The sequence below is a fragment of the Coptis chinensis genome, chromosome 7, assembly GCF_015680905.1.
Source record: "Coptis chinensis isolate HL-2020 chromosome 7, ASM1568090v1, whole genome shotgun sequence".
In the NCBI taxonomy this organism is placed as follows: Eukaryota; Viridiplantae; Streptophyta; class Magnoliopsida; order Ranunculales; family Ranunculaceae; genus Coptis; species Coptis chinensis.
This window is the reverse complement of record NC_141462.1, coordinates 36,420,833-36,442,854: the sequence shown is the minus strand read 5'-3', so window position 1 is coordinate 36,442,854 and position 22,022 is coordinate 36,420,833. Positions and strand designations below refer to the sequence as shown.

General features: G+C 37.6%; 1 protein-coding gene across 3 annotated transcripts; it reads right to left on the bottom strand.

Moving 5' to 3' along the window:
• Positions 1-200: 200 nt before the first annotated feature.
• LOC147487336 (uncharacterized) lies at positions 201-7,859 on the bottom strand. Of its 3 annotated transcripts, none has more exons than XM_086573343.1 (11): positions 7,208-7,859; positions 5,109-6,431; positions 4,940-5,027; positions 4,138-4,200; positions 3,868-4,031; positions 3,396-3,471; positions 2,427-2,486; positions 1,937-2,062; positions 1,253-1,462; positions 1,058-1,158; positions 201-872 (listed from the first exon to the last, which is right to left on the bottom strand). In XM_086573343.1, exons 1-11 carry the CDS (start codon positions 7,702-7,704, stop codon positions 590-592), a joined length of 2,991 nt encoding a protein of 996 aa, XP_086429469.1. In that variant the 5' UTR covers positions 7,705-7,859; the 3' UTR covers positions 201-589. The 3 variants fall into 3 exon arrangements, with proteins under 3 accessions (XP_086429469.1, XP_086429470.1, XP_086429471.1); XM_086573344.1 differs by having other exon boundaries at positions 201-836; XM_086573345.1 differs by lacking the exon at positions 1,058-1,158 and having other exon boundaries at positions 697-836.
• Positions 7,860-22,022: the final 14,163 nt, after the last annotated feature.

The following is a 22,022-nucleotide window of genomic DNA, read 5'->3' as shown; positions in this document are numbered from 1 at the left end:
ATATAACACTCCATTGGACTTATATTGGAGTTGTTGCCGAATTGTCTTGTACAAACAAAGTTTTGAAAGTTGTGAGGTGGAATGCTGATGGATTGACATGTGGATTGCTGATGGCACTTGGGCGATGCAGAAATCTCAGAGTAATAAGCTATATCATTGTAATGAATTGAAGATTTTTCATTTTCATTTTCATTATTTCCCACAAATAATAATGAAAACTGAAAAGAGCATTTTTATAGTACAGTTCAGTGTGATTACATCATTTGTGTTCTAACAAATGTATACAAATCTCCAATAAGCATGGAGAGAGAACAAAACCTCTGAAACTAAATTAAAAAAAATAAAACAAAAAACCTATGCATCTATCTATTTCCAAACCTTCCTCCACGAGAGAAGTCATGCTAGAAAGGCCTTTTCAAAATAACCTTTTTACAGATTTAGCAGTGTCACTCAGGATACAACTAATGCAGGTTTCGGATATATTTTCTCTTCCAGGGAACAATGGAAGACTTTGTTGTGTTCCCGTTCTCATTTTGCTAACTCATATCAGAAATAAGTATGTGCAAGTCACATCTTCAATCTCCTCAACTCATATACCACTGCACCTTATAACGTACGTGCCCCTTTTTTGTGTTAGTGCTTGGACGAGTGCAAGCGTTACTGCCCCACATGTGTATCGTTGATACCTTCTGAAGACGTCTTGGAAGTTCGTGCATGCACGGTTAGAATGTCGTGGAGATAAACCGGGAAGGGCCTCAAGGGTATGTAGAACGAGGAGAATGGAGGCAGGTGCTGCAGAGTCGCAAGTTGTAGGATGAGATTGTTGAGCACTTTCACTGGAAAGAAAACAATAACCTTGCATGAAGCCGGATCTGGTGCAAATTGAGAAACAAACTACATATTCTCGATCTTTCGTCCTTCTTTTCCATTGTTTTTGTGTCCAATTTCTATAATAGTCCAGATCTCACAAGATCAATCTCGTGATGAGGTGTGAATTTTTTCAATCTCACGGTATCGTTTCTCTTTCTTGACTATAAGGTATATTGTAAAAACCTACCCATTGAAAAACATATTTCTTTTAGTGGCCTGTGTTCTGGATGAGATTGGCATTGAATCAACTTTATATGCACTCCACTCTCTTGGACTATGTGGTGCATCCTGTATAGGTAACATGTTGGGTATAATCATTGTTATTCTACTGTCATTATGTGGCATATAAATGGGTGATAATCAAATTAACGTTAAAACTTACCCCCAGTTTCATCGCATAAAATGTCTGAGCGCAAGCCTGAACATCTGTCTGGTGGGAGTTTTTCAGAAAAGGATGCTCTAATAACATGCTTGCTGATGGCCTCTCTGGAGGATTTCTTGTAAAACAACATTGCAGGAAATCCTTGCCCGGAGGTGATAATATTTCTGGTATGGGAGGAGTTTCTTTCCAAACCTTGAACATAGCTGCAGCCTGCACATACAGTGAAAAAGAGTTATTTCTAGTAGCAAAGATGTATACGAGAAGTAACAGTGGAAAGAGTGAGATTGTGCTTACGACCAAAATTATGACAAAAAAAAGATTCCGACAAACAGTTTCGTAAAAGAATGGTGATCCAAAAATGAACCATATGGTTAATGCTTTGAGACTAGAAAACTGAATGGCATACTCTTGTTGAGTTTAAAATAGCCAAAGTTGAGGAAATTTCCAGTTAGCATGTGTGCGTAGAGCTAAATGTTAATGAACAAAGTAAATGCTAATTGTTTTGTTGTCAAAAATCTACTTTTTGAAATAAAAGTAAGAACTAATCACAGCCTTCACCTGTTCATATAGATTAAATACTAGGAAATAGAATGCGTCTGGGAACCATAATAGAGTTTGCAGGACAACCCTTAGAGTTTAGATTCCACTCTGAGTAAAGAATGATAATATAGTTCATGTGCTTACCCCTTCAAGCTCACTCCATGGTGGTTTCCCATTCACAATTTCAATAATAGTACAACCCAAACTCCAAATGTCAACCGCAAAAGCAAAATCACCATTTGTATCTTTCTGATTCACAGCATGTATGAGCTGCATAAAAGGAATTGGTGTCAAAGCAGTGTAAAAATGAAATGTCAGACTCAGGGACTGAACCCTCCAGTATCTGGACTATCCAGATTAAGCTAAATGCAGGACACTCCAAGGCCACATTCTACACCAAAGTTAGTTCCATGCACGTAAAAAAAAATCAAAAGTGTCCATCTTGAGTAACACCGTGTCAGTTGACACGATGACAAGTCAATCACTTGAGATATGGATTGAGTCCTAGACAATAATGAGGTGAAGAGTGATCCAACTCTGGATGATGTACTGAGTTAAACCGTGTAAATTAAGCAATAATCACAATAATGTATAAATGAAGCACAAACAACTAGAGGGGAAGAACACGAGATACCTCTGGAGCCATCCAGTATGGACTTCCCTTCATTGAAAGCTCAGCTGCTTGTCCAGAAAGCTGAACAGAAATCAGATTCCCAAATTTTTAAGAGGTGGAAGTACCAAATGACTCAGAAATATCTGAAATTCAATACTTATAGAAAAATCTTTTACATCTTGTCCTAAGGACATGACTCATTACTTAAACTTGGTGAGAAATAGACATGCAATGAACATATCCCCATAAACATGTAACTGTACAAAGGCTGCCATTAACGGATGCACAAATAAATAGCACAATGCTTGGAATTTATGCAAAGAAAGCAATAAGCTCAATACGTAAAGTAACAGTTCACAAGTTGTGGTTGACAAGATTAAGAAAATAGAACCGCTACACTTGCCAGAGCTACAGAACATTTGTGCTTTTATTATCAACAGAGAAAACATTTATATAGGTACGTCAAGCAAGCACTCCTCATTTTTTTTCATAATTCTTTAGTTTTGCAAAAAAAATCAGTTGCATAATGATGGGTTTTTTCCCATAAGACTGGGTTTACCAAGTTTGGGAAGAATTTTAAGCAATCTGTTTAACTAGCAAAGAAGACTAGAGCAGAACTACAATAGGAGAAACTCTCTTCTAAAACCTCAAATAGTGAGCTAAAACCTTAAACATTTTTTATATGACAAATTAAATAATTGGGAATACGGAATGTTGGTTCATACTGGCAAACAATTTAGGTCACTGTGAGACATGGCATGATAATTCTGTCAAATGGACGCAATTGAAGGGCATAACTGAAGTTGCAAGTAAAGAGGACAGTGCAGATAGACTCGAATAAGATGCTGGTATAAGGTAGTCGGAGTTACAAACAAACAAACCTTAATTGGACTAATTTAAGATATGGGACAGAAAAAAGAATCCAAACATTGAGTGCTATCTAAATTGTGATTGGGGCATTAGTAGAACAGCCAAGTGTTTTAAACTCACGTGTTTCGCCATTCCAAAGTCAGCAAGCTTAACAACCCCAGATGCATCAACAAGCAAATTTGCTCCTTTGATATCCCTAATAAGATGATCATCAGATTAGCATAATCATTACCAATACTGATAGTCAAAACAAATGACATAGGGAAACTGATAAACTCCTATGAGAAAAAGGACCAAATCTTCTCCACAAACATAAACAAGACCCCCTTCCCCAGGATGCAAGAGGGCTTCTTATCCAATGTGACATTAAACCCCAACGGCGTATCAAATCTCACTTTTTGGTCATATAACTTTTCGTGGAACTACTCAAGAATGCTAAATCTATACCCTCGTATTAATAAAATCCAAATCGCTATTAACTCTAGACAAAAGAGCCAGCTGCAGTTTGACACAAACAGAACAGGACTTGCTAATACTCTAGTCTTTTTGTAACTAGTGGCTTCTCACAGTATATCAAGAAAAGATTTTTCACCTGTGGATTGTCTTTGTGCTATGCAAGTATGCCAAACCACTGAGAATATGACGTGTGAAATTTCGAACTACAGATTCTGTAATAGCGCCACAATGGTCGCGCACATATTTATTTATTGATCCAGGATGAACATACTCCAAATATATGTAGAAGCGATCACCTACCTGCTTAAGATAAAGCAGTAGTTACTAAAACTCAGCTCAAAAATTATCTTTCATCAGTCAAACCTGAGCATCAACAGGATATGTAGACAACCAAGGTAAAACTCACTATTTCACTGCCATAGTACTGCACGATGTTTGGATGCTTTAACTGGCTTAGAACTTTGATTTCCTGATACAATGAAAAGATTCAGTAGTTCTTAAATTGCACAAAGTAAACTTTTATCAATCGAAAAAACAGGCCAACCAAGTCATTTGAGAATAGGCACCACATATCCTGACCATGGCTTAATTAGTATAGGTAAGGATATTTGATGTCCATAACCCATAGAACTCAATATTCTGCACGATATTCACACAGGGAAATTGGAGGAGGAGGTGTGGGTGGGTGGGGGATCATCAAAGAAGAAGCTACTACAGTGAATTATAGGAATGTTAATCAGATCAATCTTCTCACTATAAGCCCATTGTTAACTTTAGATACATCTTACTTCGACTGACATTATTTTTTTTTTCATATACCAAAGAACTAATACGGCGAGTTCCATGATTTCTGCTTCACCACGTAGCCAATAGTTTTGGTTTTGTAATCAATACTTATACGTATTGGAGTGCAAGCCAGCAATCATCAGAATAGAACTGATTATTTTTCTTTCTAATAGTTACTAAGAAGGAAAATAAAATAATCGACATTCAGGCTATCTCAGATCAAACATAATGCGAATGAAAGACAGATTTCAAAAATTGTAAGAACAGAACAGCTCACCTAGCAATAAGTATAATAATCAACAGATAATCTAGTACCTAACATACATTGTGAGTTTTTCTTTTTTTGATTTTTCATTTCTTCCTTTTTTAGATAAAAGCATTGTACATAAAATTAAAGAATGTAAGGCGATCAGCCAAATAACCTGCTCTAATTGCTGTATACACTCGGCAGAATTAGGATCATCAGGAATCAAATCAACTTCTTTCATTGCACATAAAGCCCCAGTTTCCCTGTAGGTAGAACACTGGTTAGTCTTCACAGTGGAAGAGACAAATAAACCTTAAAGAAATTAATAAAAATTTGATAACTACCGATTGGTGGCAACATAAACACTTCCAAAAAGTACCACGTCCAATAAGTTTTCCTTTTTCCATTGACTTATCATCGGTGATACCTCAGCTTTAATTAAAGTTTGATGTGCCAACACCGTCTGAGAAGATACAGAAGATCCTGGAGGACGGTGTAAAGGGTGAACAGAGGCCTGACCTTCACTTTCGGGCAGTGAAGAGCTTTCTGGAGACATCTTAGGATGCAAGGGAGATCCACTTGGATTTTTGGGATTCAGACTAGGACCATTACTCTCATGCCGTGAAGCACAGGTCTCAGGGGACATCTTAGTATGCAAAGGAGATCCACTTGAATTTTTGGGATTCAGGCTAGGACCTGTACTCTCATGCCGCCGAGCACAAGTCTCTGGAGACATCTTAGGATGCAGGGGAGATCCACTTGAATTTTTGGGATTCAGACTAGGACCATTACTCTCATGCCGTGAAGCACAGGTCTCAGGGGACATCTTAGTATGCAAATGAGATCCACTTGAATTTTTGGGATTCAGGCTAGGACCAGTACTCTCATGCCGTCGAGCACAGGTCTCTGGAGACATCTTAGGATGCATGGGAGATCCACTTGAATTTTTGGGATTCAGACTAGGACCATTACTCTCATGCCGTGAACCACGGGTATCAGGGGACATCTTAGGATGCAAAGGAGATCCACTTGAATTTTTGGGATTCAGGCTAGGACCATTACTCTCATGCCGTGGAGCAAAGGTCTCTGGAGGCATCTTAGGATGCATGGGAGACCCAGTTGAATTTTTGGGATTCAGGCTAGGGCCATTATTCTGATGCTGGGAAGCAGAGCTCTCTGGGGAATTCTTAGGAAGCAAGGGTGATCCACTTGGATTTTTGGGAGTGAGGCCATGACCATTACTCTCATGCCGTGAAGTAGAGCTTTCTGGAGATATGTTAGGATGCATGGGAGATCCCCTTGGATTTTTGGGATTCAAGACAGGGCCATCAGGGCTAGACCACAGTTTATCAAACAAGTTTTGTGGAGGTGGACTTGTAAACATGTCTGTGGCTGCCATCTCTGGGGCAGACCAAACATATCCTCGATAAGCCCCATGAGGAGAAGGGGAAAATTCCCCAATACTTGATCTTCGAGGGCTAAGTGTGGGACTGGATAAGCCACTTCCTGGAGCGCTCATAGCAGAAGCATTAATCCTGAAACTGCTCTCAACATTTCCGAACCCAATTCGATCTCGATGCACCTTCTTACCACGATCACTTGGAGATTTTCTTGACAATGTGTCAACCTGTTCTGTATTCTTGTTGATGGTCTGGTAAGTGGAATTCCTTCAATGCAAGAGTTACACATGTAAACAATACAAGTTCCAGATGATGGAAGCTAGAGAATATTAATCCAACACAATGGGCAGGATGTACTGAAATTTATCACAAAAGATAACAAAGGAGCATAACAAAATTGACACTGCTCCTCTAGGTCCTTAATCTCAACAATTTATTTATTCCCTATATACTCAAAGCTAAATCTATTTCATGTGTAAAGCCAAAGAAGAATTGCTAACCATCTCTTGTTCAACTAAAACATGGAAGGAATTGCGGGATTCTATGTTCTACTTGTTTTAGATTTATTAATACTACTTTGACCTGCCACAAATACTTATGCTATCGCATCAAGATCCCAATTAACTAGATGCATGAATCCTTGCTTTGGTAATTGGCAATATGTTTCAGAAGAAAAGAAGTAGCAAATCCTCTAGGTTGTAGCTATGCTGCTAAGTGCTGACTTTAAAATAGCTGATTCTCAATAATTCATAGGGTAATGTTTTCTCGGCGAACGATAAAAGTATTCTTTACAGAGAAAAACTGCCTCTACATAACATCCAATCACGCCTAAATATCAATACCAATTATTATTACAATTTCTATAGCTTAAGAAAATAATCGCGTTATGCTAGAAGCCTAGAACACAAAAATCTCTCAAACACCCGGCATTGTGGCCTTGTATAACAAAGTTCAACACAATCCCAAATTATTACTTATTATAATCCCAAAATTTAACAAGACAATAATCTAAAAAAATAATTCCAACATATAAAAACCCATACCTTCCAATTCCAACACAAGACCCGGCATCGCCTCCAATCTCCTCCCCCCTCTCCTCAGACGGCGCTCTAATATTAGTAGTCACCTCTTTAGGAGAAGGCAACGGAAACCGTCCCGAATAAGGCGAAGCATTCAAAGGAGTATCTCGAAAAAACACAGATAATTCAGGTAAAGGCAAAGGTTGAGGTTGTGCAGGTGATGACCTTGATGAAGGATACTCAAGTTCACTAGGTGATGGTGCACAATTATTATTATTATTATTATCAGATAAACGTAAAAAGTTTGTTAATGGTAATCTACCTACATCAATATCACGTAAATGTCTAAGTTTCTTTGCACGTGTTAATCTTGGTTGACGACGATGTTGGTGGGTTGCTTTTTTGAAAATCAATGCTATGTCTCGTTTTGTTGGTGAAGATGAAGTTTGTTGTTTTGTAGAAGATGATGATGATGACTTTGGTGAGGACGATGATGAAAATGCGCTTTGCAACCACTGCATGTCTTTTGGATCGAAAACATGGTACGTAAAATTTTTTTTTTTTTCTCTTTTTGTTTTATGGTTTGTAAACTATGGATGAAAAGGTGACATGAAAAATGTTATTTGAAGATTGAATTTGCTGGCAATGAAGATTGAGCTGAAAAGTTGATGATGGCAAGCGGAATGATCGGAAAGCATATAATTTGTTTTCTAGTTTTTTTTATTCTCTGCTTTTGCTCCGGAAAGTCAAAGTCAAAATCAATTGTACGAAGTCAATTGTACGTGGAAGGAATGAAGTTTGGTTTGGTTTTTTTATTAGTGTATGGTTGTTATGTCATTTTTTGATTAGTTTAATTAAATGGGGTACGTTTTCAAAGTGACGAAATAATAGATTATGGCCTAAAGATAGAGAGACCTAAATATACAATGTATGTAGAAACTTCTCAATTAAAAATAGTTTTGTAACAACATTTTGGTTACATTGTTTTAGCACAATATATTGTTTTTTTTCATAGTAGATTGGTAATATATATTGCCTGAAAGTCAATCTTGAAGCCTGAGTTTAACAAGAACTTATATTAGATTGTAATATTATTACAGTAGAGAAAAGTATTTTAAAGGTACGAATCTAAAAAGTTCCTATAAATTCTTGAACATGTTCAATTGCAACTCTTTGCTTATAACACTTGTTTTTTAAAGAATAAATTATATATAATGATTGACACTAAAGGTTATATAAGCAGCAGTACGTTGGATGGCAATTAACCTCCAATCACTTATCCGAAAACAATAAATAATCTCCAATCTAAAACGTTTGACTTTCTAATGTCAACTTATCTGGCTTATTAGTGTCCTCATTCACTTAAATATATTACAAAACTTTTATTATTATTATTGAAATATATCAGAAGACTTGAGAATAATCGTTTATTTGATGGAATAATATTTCTAAATGTTATACTTCAAAGTTCAAACCATATGTTGGATTAAGTATTTTCTTTTATGACCCGTTTAAGGGGTTATTCACTAATAAACAGTCAAAGTGTATATGGACTTTGGAGTTCCATCTACTGCAAGACTTGAAAAGTTGAATTTATTTATCTAGTCATTTAAGAAAAACTTCAATGATGTGGAAGGAATGTCAAGTCAAGCTTGTAGAATGGGTCGCGATATCTATTTTAAAATAATTGTACAAAAAAATATGGACAATATGGGCAGATAGCAAAATCTACTTATCAACGTTTTACACTAGTATTTGTCCGTGCTGCATTTACATTACATATATATATGCGCCTTCGGCGCATCCACGCCCCCCCCCCCTCCTCTACTCATGTTTCCATAGTTCAACAACCCATAAAAATTCAACCTAAAAACAGTCCACATTTTTTTTGGGTGGAGTGGGTAAGGTGAGAATTTTTTTTGGCGTATCCCCCCTCTACTCATGTTTCCAGAGCTCAACAGCCCATAAAAATTCAGTCCAAAAACAGTCCACACTTTTTTTGGGTGAGGTGAGAATTTTTTTTAAACTCACCCCAAAAATACGGCAAGACAGATATCGCCAGCCGGTGCCCTGATGCACATCCCCCAACACAAGTATGGCACGCGGATATACGCCTTTGGCATCCGCCCCCTCTACTCATGTTTCCAGAGCTCAACAGCCCATAAAAATTCAAATTCAAAACAGTCCACACTTTTTTGGGTGAGGTGAGAATTTTTTAAACTCACCCCAAAAATCACGGCAAAGAATGCTGCGGCTTCTCCGGGCCCGATACACATCCCCACCCCCCTTCCACAAGTATGGCACAGATAGCGCCTTCCGATCCCTCTACTCATGTCTCTAGAGCTCAATGACCCATAAAAATTCAGCCCAAAAATAGTCCACACTTTTTGGGGGGGGGTGTAATGAGGTGAGAATTTTATTTGGCACATCCCCCCTCTACTCATGTTTCTAGAGCCAATGCCCATAAAAATTAAGTCCAAAAACAGTCCACACTTTTTGGGTGAGGTGAGAATTTTTGTAAACTCACCCAAAAAAACTTGTTAACTCACCCCAGGAAAACAATCTAGTGGCTGTGGTGAGGGGGTGGCACGACCAAATATCACCTTATGAGGTGGAATTTGTCGTCCCACTCCTCCCTTATTTGTTATATAGATTATAAGATCGAGATGATTACAAACTGATAAAGCCGGTCAAATTACGACTAAATGTCCGTATGAAAGATGTTATTTTTATAGAAAGCAAATCCACTCCCATATACGACTTTTAAGAGCTTTAGATAGCTAAAAGTTCTGGAAAAATGTTGAAGTCCAATGAGACATGGAAAAATAGGAAGAATGTAGTAAAGATGTTCATCATACAAGTGTTGCAACTCATTCAAGTATATAAGCTACATCAATTAACTCATACCGAATAGATAATGAAGAAGAAGATGATGTAAACTATCCTCTATCCAAATGTTTGTTATTTGTGTGGCTTGAGTTACTTGTATATGCACTCGGCCTTATAGGGGCATCGAAAGCTAGAAGGTTCTATTTTGAAACTAGCTTATGTCGAAGAAACTAGAACATACATTTTTAAAGGTGTTTTGTTGGGAGATTTCACTAGAAAGTCACAACTCAATCTAGTTATTTTCTATCCCAAATGACTTCAACTTGGAGATCACACTAAGGAAGTCACCCACCCAAGACTTTGGTAGTTATCATAACAAACTCAACAAGCAAAACCACTAATTTATCATCACAATCATAGCAAACAATAAATATGGAAGTAAATGATACAAAGAGACATAAAAGATTTAAGGTGGTTCGTAAATGTTACCTACATCCACACAAGAGCCGAAGTTTCCTTTATAACAAAGATTGGAGAGTTTATAAGCGGTAACAAGAATCAAGAACAAGAGGCATCACTCAAAACCCTAGCTCAATAGAGCTCCCACAATACCCAAGAAATGAATCTCTCAAAGTTGTCTCAAAACCCTATTTTATTTCCTTTATATAGGTACACATAGAAAAAGGTGAGAAAATGGGCTTTGAGCCAAAATATCAAAAATCGTGAAAATTTGGAAGGCATGGCGGGGGTGCGCCGGATAAGGCGTGGTCGAAAGCACGGGTCGCTCCCAACTTCCAAGAACTTTCTCACAGATGATGGGGTGCCTTGGACAAGACCAAGTGCAGTGTAAGGTGCGCCTTCTTCTCCAAACAAAAAAACCGTGAAAGTGGCATAGTAGGACACCGGAGCAAAGCTAGACGGTTCCACAACCCAATAATCTCCCACTTGGAACCTTCGAGATTTTACATGCACATCACATCTCAATTGTAACAACTCAATCCAAATCCAATTTACTAATGAAACACTCGGCTCATCCATCATGATCTTCAAGCAAGAAGACCCACCGAAGTTGAACACAACTTCAACTTCTCAGTAGGCACAGTCTTGGTCAATATATCTGCCGGATTCTCACTCCCTTGGATCTTCTCAAGTGCCAAAACCTCATCCTCCAACAAAGATCGGACAAAATGATACCGGAGACCAATGTGCTTGGTCCTAGAATGAAAGGCCGAATTCTTAGCAAGATGTATAGCACTCTGACTGTCACTGTGTAACACACTCCTCTCTTGCTTCATCCCAAGCTCTTCCATCAATCCCTGTAACCAAATCTTCTCTTTGCTTGCCTTTGTAACGGCCACATACTCTGCTTCTGTGGTAAACAAAGCAACAATCTTCTGTAATTGAGAAATCCAACTTACTACAGTAGCACCTACTGTAAAGACATAACCAATAGTGCGTCTTCTACGATCTACCTCACCTGCAAAGTCGGCATCCACATACCCTTACAAGTTCACAACACCCTTTCCATAACATAGGCATTTCTCAGTAGTACCTCTCAGATATCTCAATATCCACTTCATGGCTTCCCAATGTTATTTGCCAGGATTAGACATAAATCTACTGACAGCTCCCACTGCTTGGGCTATATTCGGACACGTGCAAACCATGGCATATATAAGACTTCCAATGGCAGAGGTGTATGGTACCTTAGCCATGAAGTTTCTTTCCTCAACAGTCTTGGGAGAGTGTTCCTTGGACAACTTGAAGTGGACTGCCAAAGGTGTGCAAACTGGTTTCGCACTACCCATGTTGAACCTCTTCAATACCTTCTCAACATACTCAGCCTGAGACAACTCCAGAATACCTTCGTGCCTATCTCTTTTGATCCTCATCCCTAGAATCTGTTTCGCTGCACCCAAGTCCTTCATAGAGAACTCACTTGCCAACTTCTCTTTCAATCTCCCAATTTCGGACATATCAGAACTCGCTACTAACATATCATCAACATATAGCAATAGAATGACGTAGCGGAGTCGAACCTCTTGAAGTAGCAATAATGGTCAGCGTTGCACTTATAGTAGCCATTTCCATGCATGAAGTTATCAAACTTCCTGTACCACTGCCTAGGGGCTTGTTTCAAACCATACAAGCTCTTTATGAGCCTGTATACCATATTCTCTTTACTCTTCTTGATGAAACCCTCCGGTTGCTGCATGTAAATTTCCTCAACTAGTCCACCATAGAGGAAGCCAGTTTTAACATCCAACTGCTCAAGATACAAATCTTTTGCTGCAACAATACTCAACATTGACCAATGGTATTCAGTTTCACCACTGGGGAGAATATCTCTGTGAAGTCAACACCTGCTTTCTGCTGAAAGCCCTTGACAACTAGCCTCACTTTGTATCTCTTGGAACCATCATGTTCCTCTTCGACTCTAAACATTCATTTGTTCTGTAGAGCCTTCTTACCCATGGGTAGTTTGGCTAACTCCCAAGTGCCATTAGAGATGAAGGACTTCATCTCATCTTGCATAGCAAGCTCCCACTTGCTTGCATCACTCGCCTCCAATGCTTCATCATAGCATTGAGGCTCGTCACTATCAATAAGTAGCAAATAATTCACATAGGTGGAGGGTGGATATCTCGTACTCGGTACATGTGGACTGGATGTCTTCATTGGGGCACGAGGTGGAGATGGACTCGTGGTGTAGTATCCTCATTGTTATCCGAAGTCACTACTATCGCTATCCTCCGATTTGTGGGGATCCCACTATACCACCGACTTACATCAAAGTCTTCCAACTCAACATACTGTTGCACTCTCTCAGAAACCGATTCCTTGGTTTGTGCTTCACCTCTGTCCTTGTACATCACCTTCTCATTAAACACAACATCTCTACTACGAATGATTTTCCGATTTTGATCATCCCAAAAGCAATACCCAAAATCATCACCGCCATAGCCGATGAAGGTACAACTTAGTGACTTAGCATCAAGCTTGCTTCTAGCTTGGTCACTAATGTGGACATAGGACACACAACCAAGCACCTTCAAATGAGAAAGGTTCACATCCTTCCTGCTCCACACTTCCTCTGGAATCTTAAAATCCAAAGGTACTGACGGTCCTCTATTGATCAGGTAAGCTGTTGTGCTAACACTTTCTACCTAGAACTGCTTGGGCAAGCCTGCTAGTATACGCATACACCTAGCTCTCTCTGTTAGTGTTCTATTCATCCGCTCTGCAACCCCATTCTGCTGAGGTGTCCCTGGCAAAGTCTTTTCTATCTTGATGCCATTGTCAGCACAGTACTTCTTAAAACCTGAATCCTCATACTCTCCACCGTTGTCAGATCTCAGCTTCTTTACTTTCAAGCTTGTCTCATTCTCAACCATGGCCTTCCAAGTCTTGAACACTTCAAATACTTCTGACTTGTGTCTCAAGAAATAGACCCACACCTTCCTAGTATGGTCATCAATGAAAGTCACAAAATATGACTTTCCGCCAAGTGAAGAGACATTAGCTGTCCCCCAGAGATCTGTATGAATCAACTCAAGCCTGCTAGCTTTCGGAGTCTAACCCATTCTCTGAAAACTCACCCGTTTCTACTTTCCAAATACACAGTTCTCACAGAAGTCAATTTCACTCGACTGTAACTTTGGGAGTTTATTAGAAGAGTGAAGGATTTTCATTCCTTTCTCACTCATGTGACCAAGTCTACGGTGCCAAACATTCAAATCCTCTTTGCCATGTGCCACGGCAATCGACTCACACCCATGTGTAGTCATATAGAGAGTACCATCTTTCTTACCATTTGCAACAACCATTGAACCCTTCGAGACCTTCCAAGTGTTACCGGTAAAGACTATAACAAATCCTTCACTTGCTAATTGCCCCACAGAAATCAAATTCTTTCTCAAATTCGAAACGTGTCTGACGTCCCTCAATAACCATGACGAGCCATTTATCTTGACATGCACGTCACCCTTGCCGACAATGTCACAAGGTTGGTCATCACCGAGAAAGACCGTTCCAAGGTCACTTTCGGTGTAGTTCTTAAAGAACTCTCAATGTGTGGTAGCATGAAAAAATGTGCCGGAATCAAGTACCCAAGATTCTTTTTTTTGCTCCATCGAACATATTAAGGCATCATCTACCATCTCAACAACATTAGCTTCTTGATTCTTTTTCTTGTTCTTATTAATGTTGTTGTTGTTTCTTGGTGCCGGGCAATTGGGACTATAGTGGTCAGGCCTACCACAATGGTAACATATAACTTCACTTATATCTCGAGGTTTGTGTTCAACGCTTTGCAATTGGGGGGCTTGAGATTTCGATCTCCCCCTCCACCTTTTCTTACCACAACTCCTGTTTGAATTTCTTCCCCTACTTTCAGTGCTCAATGCCGACCCTGAAGTTGACCCCGAAGATGAAGGACAATCCTGCCTTCGGATTTTCTCGGTTAGTACCATACTAACAACGTGCTCAAACTTTAACTTGGTCATTCCCGCAGAGCCACTAATAGCCGCCATAGTCGCCTTCCAACTTCGAAGTCCAAGTATCGCCAAAGCTAGCACCTCATCACTAAATGTAATCTCAACCGACTCCAATTGGTCCTTAGTTTGGTTGAATTCATTTAGGTAATCCTTGAAGGAGGTCCCCTCCGACATTCTTATACTAAATAGCTTGGTGATCAAATAGACTTTGTTCGCGGCCGAGGGTTGTTCATACATCGTAGTAAGTGCCTCCATGAGAGACTTCGCTGTCTTCTCGGTTTTAATATTGAAAGCTACCGACTTCGAGAGACTCAATCGGATTGTGGCTAATGACTTTCTATCTTGCAAATCCCATATGCCTTGCAGAATCTCCTCGGGCTTCTCACCCACGTTTCCATCAAATCTTTTTGATAGATTACGTCCTCAATTTGCATCTTCCAATAGCCGAAGTTTGTTCCGTCAAACTTCTCTATCTTGTAGCTTTCTTTGTCGGTTGTCATGACTTCCACTAAACCAAAACAACGGTGGAGAACTGATAAACACAAAAAATGGTAATAATTATACTCCCGAATAAATAATGAATATCAAACGCAAGTAAAACTAAAACTTTTACGAAGACAGTTCTTATCAAAAATTTCTACTCTCGATACTATTGAAATAGAGTTGGAATAGAATATTTGTTCCACTCCTAGTTCTTTAGCATTCAATGTTTTCTAATATTGCGAATCTATCCAAAGTTTAATGAGAGTAATGGTGGGATTATACTACGATGCAAATTCAAATAACAAGATACTAACTATAATGATTCAACTACGAAATACTAAGGTTTGAATCTAGATAAAGAATTAGGGGGGATTGAATTCACCTTAACTCGACTTAATCAACTAACAAAGATTCGTCGTGATCCAAATTTCAATGCTTCGCATTTCAAAATGGTAATTCTAATCTTTAATTATACATGGCATATCTACCAATTAATAACTAGCATGTGAAGCAACCAAACCCATTCTCATAGTGAACTAATTACTTTCTAGAATTGAATAGATTATCATGACAATTTCTAAGTTAACAAAGATCAAGCTTCATCAAGGCTTCTTCAACCCCCTCGAATGGAGGTTTAGCCTAGAATCATTATGCTATCATTTCCATATGAATTTGAATTACACATAATATAAAAATTCTAACTTTATTAAATTCAACTAAACAATAATTGAAATCTAAATTAACAACTAAGAAATCATTAAATAACAAGAATTGAAATTAGATCTAAGCAATTTTAAATAACAAAATCAAAATTATCAAGAACTAACTATTTTATTTATCTAATGAATGATAAACAATGATTCCAATAACTAATCTAAAACAAGGAATGAAACTAATTAATGGAATGAAAACTAATTAATTAACTAATTCAAAAACTCAAAACTAGATCTAGATTATTCTCTAATGGCTCTTTTCTATCCTAAGCTAATTGATACTTCAGAGCTAAGTCTTGTGTGTGGAAATGGAGGAGACTAGATCCACATTTTCGTGCATGGGCTGAGGATCCATGTTTTGGGCAGGAAAATCGAGCCCAAAACCCAATTTCTTTAGTCCACAGGCTATTTTCAGCTGGCTTTGACTTCAATAGGCTTTTCGTCCACTTCTGCTCCTCTTATTAGGTCAAGGTTTGGATCATTAGAAATATCTTTCCGAGCCGGTCGTTTTGACATAAGGTACGCCCAATTCCGAGGCCTGAGTCCAAAGATACAGTCTTCGAAAGTTCTGTTGACTTTGTGTGCTATTTCTGCCCGCATTGACTTTGACTTTTCAGCTTTTGACTAGGCTTTAAAAAGGCTTTTTCCCCTTGAATCTTGGCCTTTAATCACAGAACTTCTTAGCAACCAACCATTGCTCATTTATCTCGCCAAGGTAGCACATTTCTGCATATAATTGACTTCAATGCCTGAAATATATAAAAGCACGTAATTAGCATTAACTCTTATTTATTACTCGCATAATTGGTCTAAAAGTATTATTGTTAAAGGGTTAAAACTACAGTTTTGGGCTCTTATCAAACCACCCCCAAACAGCATTTTGCTTGTCTTCAAGCAAATATGAGAAATTAGCATAAGTGACCAAAAATGGAGTTCTAACTAATCTCATTTCGCCGAGTGCAATTGTATTGACCATATTCAACAAGGCCTTAAACCACTAGGAATTCCCTAGTGGACGAGTTATAGTCTCGTGAGAGTTTTCTAGTGAAAGTACTCACAAACTTCATCTATACTACAACGACTCATAAATAAAACTATTGTTTCCTTATCTATGTCTCAATTATCTATACATCTCACTAGCAATGAATACAGAATAATCAAGTCGAAACCTAAGCTAATATATGTATAATAATCAATCATCTATGAATAAACATATATACAATGAGTAATACTATGAGATGCACTAGCAGGTCCGTTTCTGAAAACTCGAAATAGCGTCCTTAAGTAGGTGCTCACATAAATGTCAAGACAAAAACCACTCTGATTTTTTACGCTTCAAGTTTTATTTACTCTAGTGTGTAGTGGTCACACTTTACCTTACAATCTCAATGACACACAAGGAAGCCGGAGTCGATCAAACACATCTGCCACTTACTATCACACTAAGCTATTATTAATTGAGCTAGAGGTCTTTATTAGGTGGTACGGGGATTAGAAGATGGTTTAAAAAGGAAGAAAATGGATATTCAAAAAAGGCAAGTTTGAGATAATAGAGGCTTCATATTATGTAACTAGAGAAACCCTTGTTCTTTACTTTTGCTTCTATACTTTGTTTCCATCTTTAGCCATATTTTTTTTCTCTTTTTCTTTGGTTTTTGACTCCTTAATTCTATTTTTGGAGTTCTAACTCTTTATTTTCTTTTATTATTATTTTTTTATTTGGATGGAAACTTACTTTTTTTATCTGAAGCGACTAACAAATTCTTGATTTCAAAGGTTTTTCTCTCTTCTATTCTTCATCTCTATTCTTAGACTTATTCAAAGAATTGGGTAGGTTTAAGAATTGGGCTTTTTCTCTTATAGTGGTGAATATTCCCGCCTGTCACGCGGGTGACCCGGGTTCGATCCCCAGCAGCAGCGCCATTTGATAAACGCAAAAAATGGTAATAATTCTACTCCCGAATAAATAATGAATATCAAACGTAAGTAAAACTAAAACTTTTACGAAGATAGTTATTATCAAAAATTTCTACTCTCGATACTATTGAAATAGAGTTGGAATAGAAGATTCATTCCACTCCTAGTTCTTTAGCATTCAATGTTTTCTAATATTGCGAATCTATCCAAAGTCTAATGAGAGTAATGGTGAGATTATACTACGATGCAAATTCAAATAACAAGATACTAACTATAATGATTCAATTACGAAATGTTACGGAATACTAATATTTAAATCTAGATAAAGAATTAGGGGGGATCGAATCCACCTTAACTCGATTTAATCAACTAACAAAGATTCATCGTGATCCAAATTTCAATGTTTCGCATGTCAAAATGGTAATTCTAATATCTAATTATACATGTCATCTCTACTAATTAATAACTAGCATGTGAAGCAACCAAACCTATTCTCATGGTGAACTAATTACTTTCTAGAATTGAATAGATTATCACGACGATTTTTAAGTTAACAAAGATCAAACTTCATCAAGGTTTCTTCAACCCCCTCTAATGGAGGTTTAGCCTAGAATCATCATGCTATCATTTTCATATGAATTTGAATTACACATAATATAAAGATTCTAACTTTATTAAATTCAACTAAACAATAATTGAAATCTAAATTAACAACTAAGAAATCATTAAATAACAAGAATTGAAATTAGATCTAAGCAATTTTAAATAACAAAATCAAAATTATCAAGAACTAACTATTTTATTTATATAATGAATGATAAACAATGATTCCAATAATTAATCTAAAACAAGGAATGAAACTAATTAATGGAATGAAAACTAATTAATTAACTAATTCAAAAACTCAAAACTAGATCTAGATTATTCTCTAATGGCTCTTTTCTATCATATGCTAATTAATACTTCAGAGCTAACTCTTGTGTGTGGAAATGGAGGAGACCAAATCCACATTTTCGTGCATGGGCTGAGGATCCATATTTTGGGCTGGAAAATCGGGCCCAAAACCCAATTTCTTCAGTCCACAGGGCCCTTTCTAGCTGGGTTTGACTTCAATAAGCTTTTTGTCTACTTCTGCTCCTCTGATTGGGTCAAGGTTTGGACCATTGGAAATATCTTTCCGATCCGGTCGTTTTGACATAAGGTACGCCCAATTCCGAGGCCTAAGTCCAAAGATACGGTCTTTGGAAGTTCTGCTGACTTTGTGTGCTATTTTTGCCCGCGTTGACTTTGACTTTTCATCTTTTGACCGGGCTTTACGAAGGCTTTTTCTCTTTGAATCTTGGCCTTTAATCACAGAACTTCTTAGCAACCAACCCTTGCTCATTTATCTCGCCAAGGTGGCACATTTCTGCACATAATTGACTTCAATGCCTATAATACATAAAAGCACGTAATTAACATTAACTTTTATTTATTACTCGCATAATTGGTCTAAAAGTATTATTGTTAAAGGGTTAAAACTATAGTTTTAGGCTCTTATCAAGAACTTCTTAGAGGAATTTTTACAAACACCTAGCCTTCTCTACTAAATGTGGAGTCTTTTCCTCACACACCCTATATACACTGATTCAACCTTGAAGCTTCAATACCACTTGTTAGGAGATTTCACTAGAAAGTCACACCTCAATCTAGTTACTTTCTATCCCAAATGACTTCAACTTGGAAATCACACCAAAGAAGTCACCCACCCAAGACTTTGGTAGTTATCACAACAAACTCAACAAGCAAAACCACTAATTTATCATCACAATCATAGCAAACAATAAATATGGAAGTAAATGATGCAAAGAGACACAAAGATTTAAGGTGGTTCGGTAAATGTTACCTACATCCACACAAGAGCCAAGTTTTCTTTATAGCAAAGATTGGAGAGTTTACAAGAGGTAACAAGAATCAAGAACAAGAGGCCTTATGATATAAGCGTTTTGCTACGTTAGAGATTTGAATCTCTTCTTCGGCGAAAGTGCGAATTCAATTATATTTTTCCTTACTCACGATCTTCATGTTCATATAAAATTGGAGTAGGGATTCGAACCAACCTAAATTTCTAGGACCACTTACAACTTGGCTTTTTACTCTTTTAAGGAACTGGTGAGTAAGTTTAGCTATGATTATATTAATACTACATACTTGGTTTCTTTACTACACAAAAATTAAAAAACATTAAGTTACGTAATCATGCAACTAAGACACAATAAAATTTTACTAAAACAAAAGTGGAGAGTTAATTCTCCTCATGTGAAGATAACTTTTGTTATTTGACTTTTGTAAGTGTATTTTTATCTTCTTAGAACTCATAGACAAGTCCTACTAAAAGAAAACTTCATCCCTAACATGTATGACTCATCTCTAAGCTCATAAATGCTAGCATGTGGAACCAAAGCAATGACTTATCTCTAAGCTCATCACTTGATCCCTAACTAGACTCTACACCAACTATCATTTTGGGATAGGATGTAGGTCTAATTGTTCTTCCTAAACAACTTACTAAACCAAAATAACAAGAATTTTCCCTCACATAAGTATTATTAACTCCCCACAAAGGAAAGGTTTAGCTCATGATCCTTAGGCTAAAACTAAAACAAGTGTGGAATGTAAAAAGAGAGAGAGCAAAAAGAAGAAACTATCTATTTATAAACTCACTTGCATGAAGAAGTGAGAATTTTTCAAGAGGAATACAAGGTTTCCTCCATTAAAACTATTACAAGCTATTTTTTTCAAAACTAAAAACTAAATAAAAACTAAGGCTAAGGAACTAAAATAATACATGATAAAGGAAAAGAAGTCAAGGGAGTAAATGGATTGTCCCCCCTTGTTTTGTTTTCTTCTCCATTTGAGAGAAATCTCATTTCCTCCCACATGAAACACCAAACCACATTTACTTCATTTTTATCCACCATATTAAAACAAAGTGACACCTTGCCTTTTTTTCACTATTAACACCTAATCTAATTAATTACATGCAAGGTGTCAACTTTGCACCAATAATTTGGCATTTTTGTCTTGACATGCTCCATGATTGATGACTCATCAAATCTTGCAGGCTCGCATAGTGGGTCCACATGCAGTCCAGTGGCAGTCCGGTCTTTTGGCAATTTTACAACTTCCCACCTATGCGTAGAGTTCATCACCCTGATTGTCTGAGCAGCTCAGTTGTCGCATTCGGAGTCCTAGTTCAAGAGGTAGGAGCTTCGGAAGTTTGATACTTCTGTCCGAATTTGTTGGGCTTTACATGGCTGATTTGGAAGAATTCATATATACGTCGTTCCCCATGCTTTAACGCAGGTTTAACCAATATTTTCATGTTTACTGCGAATACCTGCAAAAGTACGAAAATATATTTATTTCATGATTATTAAACACATAATTAACCAAATTTATATGTCTCAATGAGGTTTCATATTACAGTTTTGGGTGCTTATCACACTACCCCCAAACAGCACTTTGTTTGTCCTCATGCAAAGAAGAGACATTAAAACAGATAAGTGGCCAAAATGTGTAGTCCTAACTAATTCTCATTTTGCAGAGTGCGGTTGCATTGACCATATGCAACAAGGCCTTAAACCACTAGGAATTCCCTAATGGACGAGTTATAGCCTCGTGAGAGTTTTCTAGAGAAAATACTCACAAACTTCATTTATACTACAATGACTCAGTGACAAAAACTCGTTTCCTAAATTAATCTCAGATATCCATACATCTCCTTAGCAGGGAACAAGGATTGATTTCTTTGAAACTCAAGTTAATATGCGTCCAATAATTAAAACATCTACATATGATAATGCATACAGTGAACTTTGCATTGAAATGTACTAGTAGGGCCGTTTCTAGATCCTTTGGAGAGCGTACCTAAATGGGTTCTCACAGGTATGTGTCAAAACACAATTCCACTCAAAATTTTACCACTTAGGTTTTGTTAACTCTAGTGTACAGTGGGCACACGTTTCCTCACATCTCAATGACAGTTAGAGGAGCCGATGTCAATTGATAAGCACCCAAAACTGTAATATTAAACCCCGATAGACATAGCATTTTGGTCGATTATGTGTTTAATAATCATGTAATAATTATATTTTCGTACTTTTGCAGGTTTCCGCATTTAAAATGAATATAATGATAAAACATGCATTGAAGTACGGGAATACTGGAATATTTGAAGTTTCCCACTCAACCCTAGTGAAGCCCAACAGAGCGACGACTAGAGCGAAGTTTCCAAAAGAACAAAACCGGTCGCGAGCGGGTCCACATATAAAGCGACAAACTTCGAAGCTCAAATCGATAAATCACGGGTGTCGGCGTTGGCTAGTGAATTGCCGAGGCGACCAGGCGACAAACTCTACG

What these genes read in the sequence shown, in the direction of transcription:
- LOC147487336 (XM_086573343.1), bottom strand. Translation starts at nt 7,704, where the DNA reads ATGCAGTGGTTGCAAAGCGCATTTTCATCATCGTCCTCACCAAAGTCA. An exon ending in GTTTATGTTGCCACCAATCG is followed by an intron (nt 5,028 to 5,108) that starts GTAGTTATCAAA and finishes TTCTACCTACAG; the next exon opens with GGAAACTGGGGCTTTATGTG. An exon ending in CATACTGGATGGCTCCAGAG is followed by an intron (nt 2,063 to 2,426) that starts GTATCTCGTGTT and finishes CCTTTTATGCAG; the next exon opens with CTCATACATGCTGTGAATCA.